At 43.3% G+C, this 13,718-nt stretch overlaps 1 protein-coding gene across 2 annotated transcripts in view; it reads right to left on the bottom strand.

Annotated features, from left to right (window-relative positions):
* Positions 1 to 11,382: 11,382 nt before the first annotated feature.
* Positions 11,383 to 13,718, bottom strand: part of LOC140541872 (dual specificity testis-specific protein kinase 1) — a 41,609-nt gene continuing 39,273 nt past the window's right edge. For both annotated transcript variants that reach the window (XM_072664670.1, XM_072664669.1), the window contains exon 9: positions 11,383 to 13,527. In XM_072664670.1, coding sequence (XP_072520771.1) covers positions 13,423 to 13,527 — 105 coding nt within the window. In that variant the 3' untranslated portion in view covers positions 11,383 to 13,422. The remainder of the gene's footprint in view (positions 13,528 to 13,718) is intronic.

Here is a 13,718-nt window from a genome sequence, read left to right on the forward strand (position 1 = left end):
AAAATGCGCCCCCAGTGTGACTAGATTAGATCCAATTTCACTGTCCCGCATAGAAAACGCACCAATCAAAACCGTCCTGCTCCGAGAGACTGAACAGTGCAGAGTAACAGTGGAGGTTCTTCTACAACAGAAGGACAATCATCTACTGTTTCAACAGTGGTGGCCATTTTTCCAGTTAGCAGACTATTCTAGGCAGGTCTAAATACAGGTCAGTTATGGCAGTGGCATTGCATCATGGACCAACACTGGCTCAGCTGTAGAAGCCACATTAAAGGTTTGTCATGGCATTTGAATTCTGTCACATGTGGCCCACATACTTACTATGTGAAATGTTTTGGACCAAAATTGGCATAATTCCACAGCAGTATGAAAGTGTGGGCCAGAACTGGGGCATGGCTTGTTTACTATCTGGGATTGTTTACGTGTGAGATTTTTAGGGTGTACTAACACTAGGCCCGGTTGCCTTGTACCGTGCCTGAGCAGGAAGCATCAGTCATGTGTTCGGGCACAGTAATCAATCACCGTATATGTGTACCATACCCGAGTCCAACTGAACCGTGCCTTAGCTCACCTTTTTACGTGGGTCCGGGCACGGTTTACTGCACCATGCTGTGCACAGTACGGCATGATCACACTAGTCAAACGAACTGGGATTTGAGAGGGGAAACCTGTACAGATTGCCTAGTGTACATACACACTTAGATAGCTGGAAAGATCTGGCTTTTTTACATTAGTACAGAATCAAATCAAATCAATCAATCATAAAGAAGCAGAGATCTATAGCTTATCGTTATTAGTATTGAGTATTGTAGCAGTCTGCTATGCTGGTTCTTCATGCATGTTCTACTGGCAAATCCTGGCCTTGTCACGTTCCCATGCTATGTAGTTCCTAGCCTAGCTTCTTTGTTCTGCATTCTGTGGGGTTTTCATTTTTGACCTTGCCTGTTTGTCAGTTTCTTGTTACGTGTCATGTCATGTTAACCCTGCCGGTGTGTGTTTATCCCTGCTGACCACAATGACGGTAAAAGTCCTAATGAACACACCCCGGGCGCCCATTCTTTACCACAACACTGAGTGCACTCTGTCCCGTGAAATGGCCTGTCACTCTTGTTCCTTTAGAGACTGTTCCTCTTGACACCAAGTCATTTTGGCAGTTTTTGCAACCAGCCCATCAGCACTTCAGGTGCCAACTATTTAGGCCACTGAAGCTTGAAGCTGCCGCACATCCTGCTGAACGCCATTAACCAGAATTTCACTTTCACACCAGCATGTAATGTAAAACATACAGCACGTGAGGAGAAGAAATCTACCCTATACTGGACAATCTGAAGAAATATATGATTAAAAACCTAGGTAAGGATCGCAGGTTTGAATCCCAGTCATGCTGCTAGCCATCAGCAAATGAGGCCCCAAGAGAGCACAATTGGCCTTGCTCTCTCCAGGGTGAGCAGATGAGGCTCTATCCCTATATTGCAAGGCTGCGGTGCTGGCAGTCACTGGCGTCTGCTGGCTGGTGCGCTGGAGCTGGGTATGCAGCGCTTCCCTCCAGGCGCGTTGGTTATCTGTGAAAAATGAGCAGTTTGACTGCGCACTTGCCGAAGGGGGTGTGTGTTGGTCCACCTCCACTAGCAGCAGGGACACTGGGTGCGATAGGTGGGAGAGTACATATGGGTTTGGTAATTGGCGGTCCAAACTGGGAGGAATTAGGTGAAAAATTGGATACAATTAAATCGGATTAAATAAACAGATGTTTGCCCCTTGCCAAAATACTAATACTCTAATAGCTACATTTGCAGCACACATACTATAAATACTTACACACCATTTTAAAGAAAAACGATGTACATTATACCTTCGAATAAGAGTTTATAAGAGCTTATAAAGGAGATAGGGAGAATAGCGTCTCTGTTTTTGCTAGTTCTGGCTCCACATGCTGCTATGTCTTATGGTTTATCCCCCCCGTCTTGTGTTTTGTCTATTGCCTTTGCACTATTGTATTATATGCTACCTATTCTGCATCGGAGACGTAGCCTAGCAGTGTTTTGTGGTACTGCATGACCCTGTATTACTCTACCGCCTCAGTCCACATGCTTCTTTCACTTTCACTGATGGTTCAGCATCTCTCAGCTCCAAAAAAAGACATGTCCTTTAGTGGTGGCCTAAAGCGCACAGTACACTTCCTTACCGTAGGGGGAGCCCAGGAGCAAGAGACACCTCTTCTTCACCGGATTCCACCTGACGGTAGTATAACAGCAGTTATAGCGATCGGGTCACATTCGGATTTCACTTGTCCGCAGATGTAAACACCCCCAAGATGCTTTGTGGTCAGATTTCTATCAGATCACTCAAACCATTTGGAGGTGGCATTCTGGCATTAACACACCTTTTGGTATCTGGACAGTATTTGGATCTACTTTGAGCGGATTCTGTTTACACTTGTGTGAGAGAGCACACCACCACTTCTGTCCTGCCCTGGCAGAGTTTAGAGGTGGGGCTTCTACTGGAAAACGTGACGGACTAATCAAACCACAAGGGAACAAACTCTGCCACGCTGCTCTCTTCTACCGGTTAAAGCACGAGCGTGAGCCCGCACACACTGTAGGAGGCCTGTGACGGCATTTGAACTCTAGTCCACTTGTAGCCCACATCACATCAGATCATCACATGAGATCATCACATTCATCGCAAATATTCCACATTAGTATGAAAGTAATTCAAGTGGGGAAAGTAATAAAACTGTCCAATGAGTGACAAAAATATTGGGACACCAGCTTTTTCATCATTTCTTCTGGAATCAAGAGTATTTATAGTAAAAAAAAAATAAAAAAATAAAAAAGTAACTGTCTCTACTGGCTTTCTACTAGCTTTCAGATTTGACTGCATTCAGAGACAAGAGCATTAGTGAGGTCAAGATGCTGGATAATCACCACCCAGTATTGATAACATGGCAGTACCCAAGAGGCCTGAGCCTTTGAGAGCCTTTTCCTCTGCTCAGTACAGAGGAGAATGTGGCACTGCTGAGGAGTACCGTGTGAGAAAAAGACAATCTAGCACCTCAGAACCTGCCAATGCACATACAATATGGACAAAAGTATTGGGACACCAATAACTCATTCACTGTTTCTTTCAAAAACTAGGGTATTACAAAGAGTATGTCCTTTGTGTTGGGGTAACTGTCTCTACTGTCCAGGGAAGGGTTTCTACTACATTCTGGATCACTTCTGTAAGGATTTGACTGCATTCAGCGACACAAGCATTAATGGGATCAGAAGGTTACATGATCACCACCCACCCTCAACCCAAAGCATTGGATGGAGCACCAACCATCATTCCAGAGAACCCAGTTCCACTGCTCTACAGCTCCGTGCTGCATGGGGGACATCACCCCCTCTAGCCCACGCATGGCCTTAGGCACAGTGCCAATAGGTTCATGTTTATCTACTCCAGAGAGTCCTATTCTATTGGCAGTACTTCTCTACAGGGACTAGACGGTTTGTGTAAGCTGTCTGTGCGCATTTGCATATTGTCGACAGCAATGGGCGCAACTTGGAGTGGCTGAATGCATGCATTAGAAGGGGTGTCCACAAACATTTGGACATGGTGTATTTGCTATTAGATTTATAGCTCAATACTCAAAATACTCAATTACATGCAGTAGCAGAGTACTTCTACTCATATCCTCCATGTCAGGATGGATATACCCCATACAAATCTGCTGTTAAATGATATTTAATGCTTCTTCAGCAAACCAGCCTTACTGTCCTCCTCTATAATCTCAGTATCAGTAAACAGCATCTCGCGTGCATATCATCTAACCATCTCTGAGACTCTGGGTATAACTTGGGCCACAGCATTTCTCTGTATTCTATTCCTTTGTTCCCCAATTGATTACATAACCTCCTCCAAACCACTAATCCCCCCCCACCCCCCACCCCCAAGGGCTGCGAGTCAACGTGCTGTGTTCACTACGCAAACATTTACTGCAGCTCCAGGCCTCAGAACGCACCCAGAGACCCTGCTTCAGCGAGTCTTTATTGGATTTGAATAAATCACACAACAGTATCGCTCAGCTGCTCATGTGCTGATGTGCTGTGCAGTACAGGCCCGGCGCAGCTTCATACGCAGGCAGGCTCTACAATATCTGAAACCTAACAAGAATCTATGAGCGCAATAAAAGCCAAGCCATGATCTAATGAATTTAAGAGCCAGAAGTAACGAGAACAACAGCTCAGACAAGTCTCGTTATGATGATGAAATACTGTGCCAGCTCGGTGTGTGAGGTAGGCCTGTCCCGATAATTAATGTTATTGACTTATCGTATAATATATGGGCACGAGCTTGATCACTTCTGATGACCTGGATATTGTCCACTGTGTTCAGCTGCAGTCGTGCAGTCGTTTAGCCAGTCGTGCCATTGCGTTGTCTCGTCTGCTCTCTGTCTGAGGCGAGCTCGAGTCTGTTAGCATGTAGGAAAACAGTGACCAATGGGACCTTCATTCACATACACAGAGCCCCGAGACACTAATGGAACTTGGCCTCCACCTCTAACCCATCCATGCATTAAGCACAGGCACATACACACTAGTGAGCACACACATACACAGGAGCGGTGGACAGCCATCGCTGCAGTGCCCCTGGGAGCAGAGAAGGCTATGGGCCTTGCTCAAGGGCCCCAAAAGCGGCAGCTTGCCAAGCCAGGGCATCGAACCGACAACCCTGTCATCAACAGCCCGGTGCTCTAGCTGGACTTTACTACTACTGCTGCTGCTGCTGGACAAGTGTAGCTTGTATTCCACGCATATGTGTGTGTGTGTGTATGTGTGTGTGTGTTATGTACTTAGTAAAGCGACAAACCCCTCAGCGAGGTTCGGGGCCATCACGCACACCGTATCTGACCTCCCGCACGGCTGCAGAAGCCCCGTGTTGTGTTTCACTGCAGGCAGTCTGTCAGTATTGTATTTTCAGCCAAAATTACTGTAGGATGTGTAAAGTGAGCCTCTTGGGGTACGCAGAGTTAGGCTTATAGCTACACACTCAGAGCACATCATACATATACAATAGTATAGTGAGATTCAGGACGCAGCCACTAGCCGCACAGAAGGTTGCTAATTGGCCTATTTTTAAGGGCTCCACTCACCGAAGCCACTGCCTGTTCTCACAGCTGCCCAGCGGCAGGAGGTACAGAAGCTTGAAGACCAGAATCAGTCGGTTCAGAGACAGCTCCCATCCTCAAGCAAATGGGCTGCTGAATAGCCTCATATCTGTATCATCACTAGAGATGCACTGATCCGATATTAGGATCAGATATCGGTCCCGATATTAACAAGATTAGCTGGATCGGGTATCGGATAATTAGGCCGACCCATAGAACCGATCCTTTCAGTTTAATTGGTTGGTGTGAGACTGAACTAAATGTTTACATGTCTGCATTTTTGATTGCTGCTTGTATGTTTGACCAAGTTACTGATTTATTCTCTGGTTCAGCTGCTAGATTTTATATTAAATTACTGTTTACGCTAAATATTTAACAATAACGTTGATTACGGTTTGTGTGTTTGACAAAGTGAAGCTACTTATTTTCTTAGTTTTGGCTGATCCATTTTATATATTTTAATATATCTTAAGACATTTGACTCCTTTTTTATTTTAAATTAAAATGCTGTGTCAAGGTCCTGCACCATTGTTTATTTTAGTGACAAATAAATATCAATTTAGCACATTTATATCTATGTGTTAATTTATTATATTATATAATGTTTAAGTCAGTCCTGATGTCTTAAGTCTCTCCCACATGGTGAGGTATACGGTCATATACGTATATATGAGGTATATGTATATTCATTCAACAATGGTATCGGATCGGTATCAGGTATCGACTGATATGCAAAATGTAATGTATCAGTATCAGAACTGAATAAGCCGGATCGGTGCATCCCTAATCATCACACCCCCTCCCCATACAAACACACTCTGCACCCTGCACTTACTACTGGGACCCCTATGCACAGTCACACAGCACCCGCATAGACTTCTCCTCACCCACCTACACTACACCTGAACACACCCCCATCCAGTGCCTTTTGTAAATAATGTAAATATTCAGATCAGATCAAACCTGTAGCTTTAAACCAGTGCAGTATTGTAAATAGAGAGTGTGTGTAGTGTGTGTGTGTGTGTGTGTGTGTGTGTGTGTGTGTGTGTGTAGTATTAGTTAATGTGTAAATATTCAGTATTTACAGTTTTCGTACTACTGTAAGGGACGATGCACCCAGGTATTCACTCACCTGTACACCTGTAACCTGTAGCTTTAAACCAGTGCAGTATTGTAAATAGAGAGTGTGTGTAGTATTAGTTAATGTGTAAATATTCAGTATTTACAGTTTTTGTACTACTGTAAGGGACGATGCACCCAGGTATTCACTCACCTGTACACCTGTACACCTGTGCACACACCTGTGACGTGACCTGATCTGACCCTAATGTTTCAGTGGAGAGCATTTTTGCTTATCTGAAGTATGCATGAGCCACGCTGACAGTAACACCATTAATCACAATAATGTCTGTGCCAGGCTTCTGGAGCAGCTTTTAGGTGGTCAGTTGATCCCCATACAGCTGTAGACTCAGTCTACTGAACGGAGGCAAGGCTAACTCCGGCTCAGGGTAACACACAGACATGATACACATCTCAGAGCAAACAGCAGGACTTACCCTACCTGTCTAAATACGGCGCCTGGACGTGTCCTCAACGACCAGCGAGTCATTCAGCTCGGAACAACAGCTTCCAGTCCACACACCTGGTCTTCAGCAGCCTGCCCTGTTTACTCCAGAGCCGCGCAGGAAGGAGGGGGGGCGAGCGGGGGCGAGCCCACACACCGGAAGACAGACACGACCACACGCTGTTTGGTCCTAAATCAACAGAATACACGTTTTTCCCACTAAATATCAGTATATTCCAGGTCTAAACACCCTGTCCATGTTTTTAAAAGACACGGTGTTGTTGTTTTGACAGGTTTCAGCGATAGAGAGGGACAAACAGGGCTGAATTGCTAGGTTGGAGACTTGCGGCTGTAACGGACGACAGCCGTGAGAAAGGGGCGTGGCTAATGCGGCACTGCCAGGAGTTGACCTGGGAGACTTTACACTTCAAAATAAAAGTCCTGGAAAACACTGCTGAATTATTTATTTTAGTGAGAAATAAAGGCAATTAATTTATATCTGTGTTAATTTGTTATATTTTGTTTCATTCATTTGTTTCTTAAGTCTCTCCCTCATGGTTAAGTATATGGTTTATTAATTTGACAGCGGTATTGGATCAGTATTGGGTATGATCCGTTACGCAAAGTTTTTTACAGGGTCGGACTGGATAGTGCTGTTGTCCTCTCGTTGTGTCCTCTCAGCCCGAGATTGTTGCCGGTTAGCTTTTAGCCTTGCCCCCACTCACTTCCCTGGGCTTTGGGTCTCCAGTCGCACTGGAAAAGCGAAACTTACCAAAAAAATAAAAAAAATTTTAAAAAGCTGACACAGGTGTTGAATCCTGATGTCTGTGAACTGATTGTTTTTACAAGAGTTTTCCGATAATGTGGCCTAATTATTATTATTTTTAATAACAAAGGTATTTGCTGGTTGTTCTAAGCCAAATTTTCAATGAATAATGTAACAATATTTATTTTATTGAATAATAAATAAAATTACTAATATTGAATAATAAATGACTGGATTTCTGTTATTTTGCCCTCCTGCTTACTACCAAGACAAGACAAGGCAACAATATTCGCCATTAGTGTTGGGCACAGATGGAATTTGGCCTGCGCCTTTAACCCATCCGTGCAGTGAACACACACACACACACACACACACACACACACAGTGATCAAGCACACACAGTGACAGTGAGCACATGTGCCTGGAGCTGTGGGTAGTCATTGCTGTGGTGCCCAGGGAGCAGAAAGGGTGAAGGGCTTTGCTCAAGGGCCCAACAGTGGCAGCCTGCCAAGCCCAGGTATCAAACCCACAACCGCTGAGCCACCACTGCCCCAGTGTAAACATATCAGAGCCTATAAAACTATCTACAATACCATTTCATACCAACCCACTCTGAATGACTGTGTTTACACCTTAACCACTGAGTTATCCAGAAAGGCTGATTGCCAACACTGTTAGGATTAGGATTAGGATTAGGACCAGGACCTGTAGGTTTAGGAACAGGGCAGCAGCTAAGATAGAAAGCAGGGTCAGTTTTAGGTCAGTTTTATTGCAGATCAAGTCTGATGTCCTACAGCTTCTTCTTGAAGCTTGACTAAAGGCTAATCGTCCCTCGTGATTGATTCTCTCCTCAGTGCCGTGTCACTTTTCGACACTGATACCTCTGTGAGGGTGCGATCGTTCATTTATTTAAAAAGTGGAGAGTGAATGTACGCCAGCGATTACTGCTGAGGGAAGTCTTGGCTGACTGATGGTGGAGTTTCAGGAGTTTTTCAGAGGCGTATATTAAACATGGTGCGTGTAGGATACGCTGGGAGCAGATGTGTTTGCGTGAAGCACGGTTTAATGGAATAGATGAAGTCTAATGGAAGTTGGAGATGCTCTTGGGTATAAAGAATTTGAGAAAGTCATGAGTCAAGGGTTTTCAGCTCTAGCCTTAAAAGATGCTGCCATCTAGTGGGGTAGTCGATGTAAAACCTCTAGGTTATTAAAATGTCTAATCCTCTGAGGCCTGTTCAACATGAGTATGGAACAACTCTTATATTAAGGTTATATTAAATAACCCCAGTCGTCTGACTTCTTGGAAAACTTCCTCCACAAGCCCCCCTAGACTGAGTCTATGTTCACAGCTTGTCTGAGGCACCACCACAAAGGCCTGCTAATTAAAACAGCAGGGAAAGGAACATTAGCTCTTGGGCGTGGGCCCTTGATGTAGCAGACCACAGTCTACTGCGGGCACTTAACAAAGGCCACCGCACGAAAAGCTGATGAAGAAATAGCGACTGCTTAATTATTCATTCCCATCTATTCAGCATCTTAATACCGTCTGAGAGCAGAGGCGAGGTGTCGTCCTCAAACCTACCTGCTAGCTAATTCTTGTATGATCCCCTCAACCATTTGGTGTTCTCTCACAACAGTTTATCAGGTGGAAGTGCAAAGGTTTGGGATCTATTTTTAATTATAATAATTATAATTTAATTTTTAAATTATTAAAGGGGTTAAAAATGGCAAATTCCACTAAAACCAGTCAGATTGAGCTATATATATATATATATATATATATAGTCAAGGCAAATGTATTTGTATAGCACTTTTTACTGTTGTTTTTTCCACTGTTGTTGTCACAAAGCATCTTTACACAATTATTAATTAGTAAAAGAACAGAAAAAAATAGAAATAATGTAAGAAGACAGAAAAACTCTTTCAGAGCTGGAGGAAGAAACCTTGAGAGGAACCAGGACTCACAAGTGGGGACCTGACCCGTACTCCTCTGGTCAAAACTACTTCATCATGATCATAATCATAATATATTAATCATGGTGTAGTAGAACTTAATATAGTCATGCCAGTGATAACAAATCTGACAAAACAAAGCTAACAAATCTGAAATTATATATATATATAATTAGTTAACGCTTTTAGCCGTCTCCCCAATTCGGATTACCCAACCTGAATGTACCCAACGCACCCGGCTCCGATGCATTGGCCAGCAGACACCAGTGGCGGTCCTCACAGCAATGCAGTGATGTGGGGAGAGAGCGCCATCTACCCACCCTGGAGAGAGCAAGACCAACTGTGCTCTCTCAGGGCCCCCGGCTGCCAATTGCTAGAACCAGTGAATCAACAATTCTCTGGTCAAAGTGACAGCGCCTTATTCTGCTGGACCACTCGGGTCCCCTTTATACGAGATCTTTACATGATTTCTATAGTGGGAACCTCTGTAGATACTGTAGACACTGTAGATACACTCCATTGCCAACCAGTGCGATGGCAGTTTGTTTAGTACTCTTTTATCGAGACAATGTCTAAGTGATATGTGAGCTTCTTTTGCAAGTTTAATGAGGATGTTCATTACAGTGATAGGACAAAAGAAAAACAGCGCTTGCATTATACATGGCAGGTGTCTTATGGGCTCTTGCGCAACTCAACAGCCCAGCGCATCAGTACTGACATTAGGCTCAGGCTAGTCTACATGATTATTCCACTTATTTGCCTGGAGTAGTTAAGGGACACAAGCTTCAAAGAAAATCACAGCCGGGGTTTAAAATGCAATTAGTGTGAGAGTGAGTGAAAGTTACCAGGTAGCCAGACATGAGCGCTGGCCGTGTGTGGGTCTAATGACAAAGTGTGGTAAACAGCAGGTCTGAGGACAGGCTGATGTTTTATCTGCAATATAACATGAAGGTCTGCTGTTCACAGGTTGCATTTTGCTGTGATTAGGTGTAATAGTATGTTACAGTGGAAAAGTACATAGTAGCCCACTTGTCCTTTGTTGGAGCACTTTTGGTAGGTACTGACCACTGCATACCAGAAAAACCCAGACGTCTAGCCATCGTAGGTTTGCTCAGATACTTATGCTTGACCATGTTTCTTCCTTTTAACACATTATTACCTTTACAAACTGACTGTTTACTTGCTGCCTAATATATCCACCCCTTGACAGATGCCGCTGTAGATGATGATAATGGATGTTTTCTGCTGGCAACTTTTCCTTCTCTTAAAAAAAACCTAAAAGCCTTTTAATGGAAATTAATGTAAAAGAGTCCCAAGTAGTTTTGGAGCATTTCCATTTGTCCATTCATTATGAAATTTTGCCTCCTAAACACATCATTTCCACTGCAAGGTTAATTAGCTCCATTTGGGGTTTAGGAGATATATATATATATATATATGTTATATGTTATATATATGTTATATATATTATATATTCCAATGAAAACATGTATCTCCAGCATTGCAACTTTACAGGAAGAGCGAAAAACCTTAACTTTCAATGGAAGTCAATGTAAAACCTTTTAATCCAAGTATTTTTAGATCATTTCTATGGGTCCATTCATCCAAAATCCTTTTCCCAGTATACAAACCATCTACAGGTTCAAACGATGGAGAAAACTAGAGACAGAGAAAATGGAGATACATGTTTTTCATTGGACAGCAGTGATTTACAGATAACCAGGACATTTACAGTAAAACATTTACAATGATTTTTTGTGTGATTGTTGAGAGTTATTCATTTCCTTCCACAGTATATATTTTTTGGTAAGGAACACGATGATCCTACATATGAGGTCGGCAACACCACTGGTCTCAAGACAACATTTTACATATTGCTTGAGATTCACATGGCATGTTTTTTTCACCTCATCAAAAGCTCATCTTCGCAACAGCCAGAATTACCGGTCACTCATTCATTTGTCCGCTTCACCTTGACATTTCACAGGCTTATACAACAGTAACCTCCATGTAACAAGACACAGACACACACACACACACACACACACACACACACACTCTCTTTTATTAGTTTATTATTCATTTATAAGCAAAGAAAGACATGATCTTCATAGGCAGTAGCCTTACTGTGTTTACTTCGGGTGAGGGCATCTAATACACAGGTAACATACACAGGTGATATTAATAACTGAGTCTTAATAGTAATAACTGGGTATCTGTGTTAATGCACAAAACGTTGGTACCAGAATTCCTGAATCCCGTCAAGGGGCTTTCCGATCACATGGTTCTCTTCGAGGCAGCCCGATGCTGAACTTGTACTGTTTGTTTACAGCATCACCTACTGTCTATTTTTATACTATTTATATTTTTCATACCTGAAAGCACATTTGTAGAAAAAACCCCCCAAACAAACAGCATCGACACGGATGTTCATGAAAGGAATCTTCAGTAAAAGTTCTCCAGTCTCTGAGCCGCTGCTTGGTAGCACCAGTAGCACATGACACTGTATCTTTGGACAAGGACCGGTCATGTCAGGCTGTGTTCACAAGTATATACTGGAATCTGAGAAGAAATGCATTGCTGTGGACCAGGAGCAATGTGAGCAGGAACCTCTTATGAACTTATGATAAATGCAATGGCTGCTTTTCTCCTTCAGAGCAGTTGTGCAGATCTTTAGGCTTTGATTGTACAGCTCCGAATGTGAGCTCCCAACAGCCATTTACGTTCTCCTTTATCTTCCATCACAGAGAGCGTATGTGCCGTCAAAAGTCCAACTCTGGTGAAGTTCGCCAGTGGACTAACAAAGTGCACTGTCGTGAATTGGTCTATGTTGTCCATCGATGCGTTTTTCTCACTGAAATCAATTGAAATCTAAGGTTGACGGACACCAAATATCCTTAAGACCTTGGCCTGGTTGTGCAATACTTCATATGTAAAGACCTGATTTTCTGGTAACTATATCTGGAGCTCCCTGTTCCCTACGGGAACCTGATAAATATGCAGTTTGAGCATAACAAAGATATCTACATTTTAAAGAAGGGCTTGAGATGATCAACAGTCAAGAAAAAGAGCCTTCGCTGTCCATGTTAGAAAATGCAGGTGCGAATGGGAGTTCATGTAAAGGTCTTCCCTCTGAGAAAACAGGTGGCTTCCTGCACTTTGCAGTGCGTTTATCTAAGGCAAACCGTGCTAGGCCACAACGGAGAAGAAGGACCACTTCCATCCTTGTGCATTCGTCTGACGTCTCTTAACCTACAAGAAAGCTTACTGTGCAAGAAACCTCTGAAAAGCAAGATACAAAAGCTATATGGAGGATTTAGTACCAAAATACATATATACAGTACTTCATTGTATTTACAAAAATATACAAAAATATCAGCTCATGAAAGTTTTGAGACTTTGTAGATCTGAAGCGTTTACATCATTATCAGATCATCGCCCTCGTCATCGCTTCTCTGTACAGTTTACAAACCTCTAAGATGGGAAAAGTGGAGTTTCTGCAGTCTGTGCAACACAATACCAGTGCTGGAGTTACAGGAATGGACTGTTTATGGCTGGAAATGGAAAAACGTCCATAAAACATGCTGCTGATGAAGTGTGAGATGATATTGGTAATATATAGCAGGTCAACTCAGCAGTAGCTCCTCCATCTAGGTCCACATAACTGTTCATCTGTATGTATTAGAATTTGAAAAGGCAAAAACTGACCTGAGATCAGCGTTCCTAGGTAGGTTCCCTTTGCTGCTCGGATTTAACTATGTACGCTATGCAGTTGATACTATTCAAATCTTACTGAAGGAAGGTCTGAAAGGTCATAAGAGGGCGCGTGGTTCAGTCTTGCTGACGGATCTAAGTAAATTCCTCACAACTCTTTTGCCACCCTCCAGCTCACTCTTCTGAGAGGTCTTGATAGGAAAGAGCAGTCAGTGCTGTGGTTCGTTCTCGGTTGGGTTGGACAGTGGGACAGTGATGAAGACGTGAAGAAGCTCAGCCGGTGGTCAGCTCAGTGAGCGGGGGAGGCTCCAAGGTTTCGGCAATCTCCGACAGCTCATCCAGCAGCTCGGTGAACGAGGGCCTCCGAAAAGCTTCCAACTGAGGAGACGAGGACACGCTACGCATCAGTGATGTAACCTTGTTGCAGTCACTATCTGAAACTGGCAACTGCTCTTTACCAGCCGTAATTCTGAAAAATACACTATATGGACAAATGTATTGAGAAATCTCCTGAAACTTCTGAAAACAAGGTTGTTAAAAAGAGTTAAGCTGCTTTTGTTGGAGTAACT

This window comes from Salminus brasiliensis, chromosome 20, assembly GCF_030463535.1.
Source record: "Salminus brasiliensis chromosome 20, fSalBra1.hap2, whole genome shotgun sequence".
Lineage (NCBI taxonomy): Eukaryota > Metazoa > Chordata > Actinopteri > Characiformes > Bryconidae > Salminus > Salminus brasiliensis.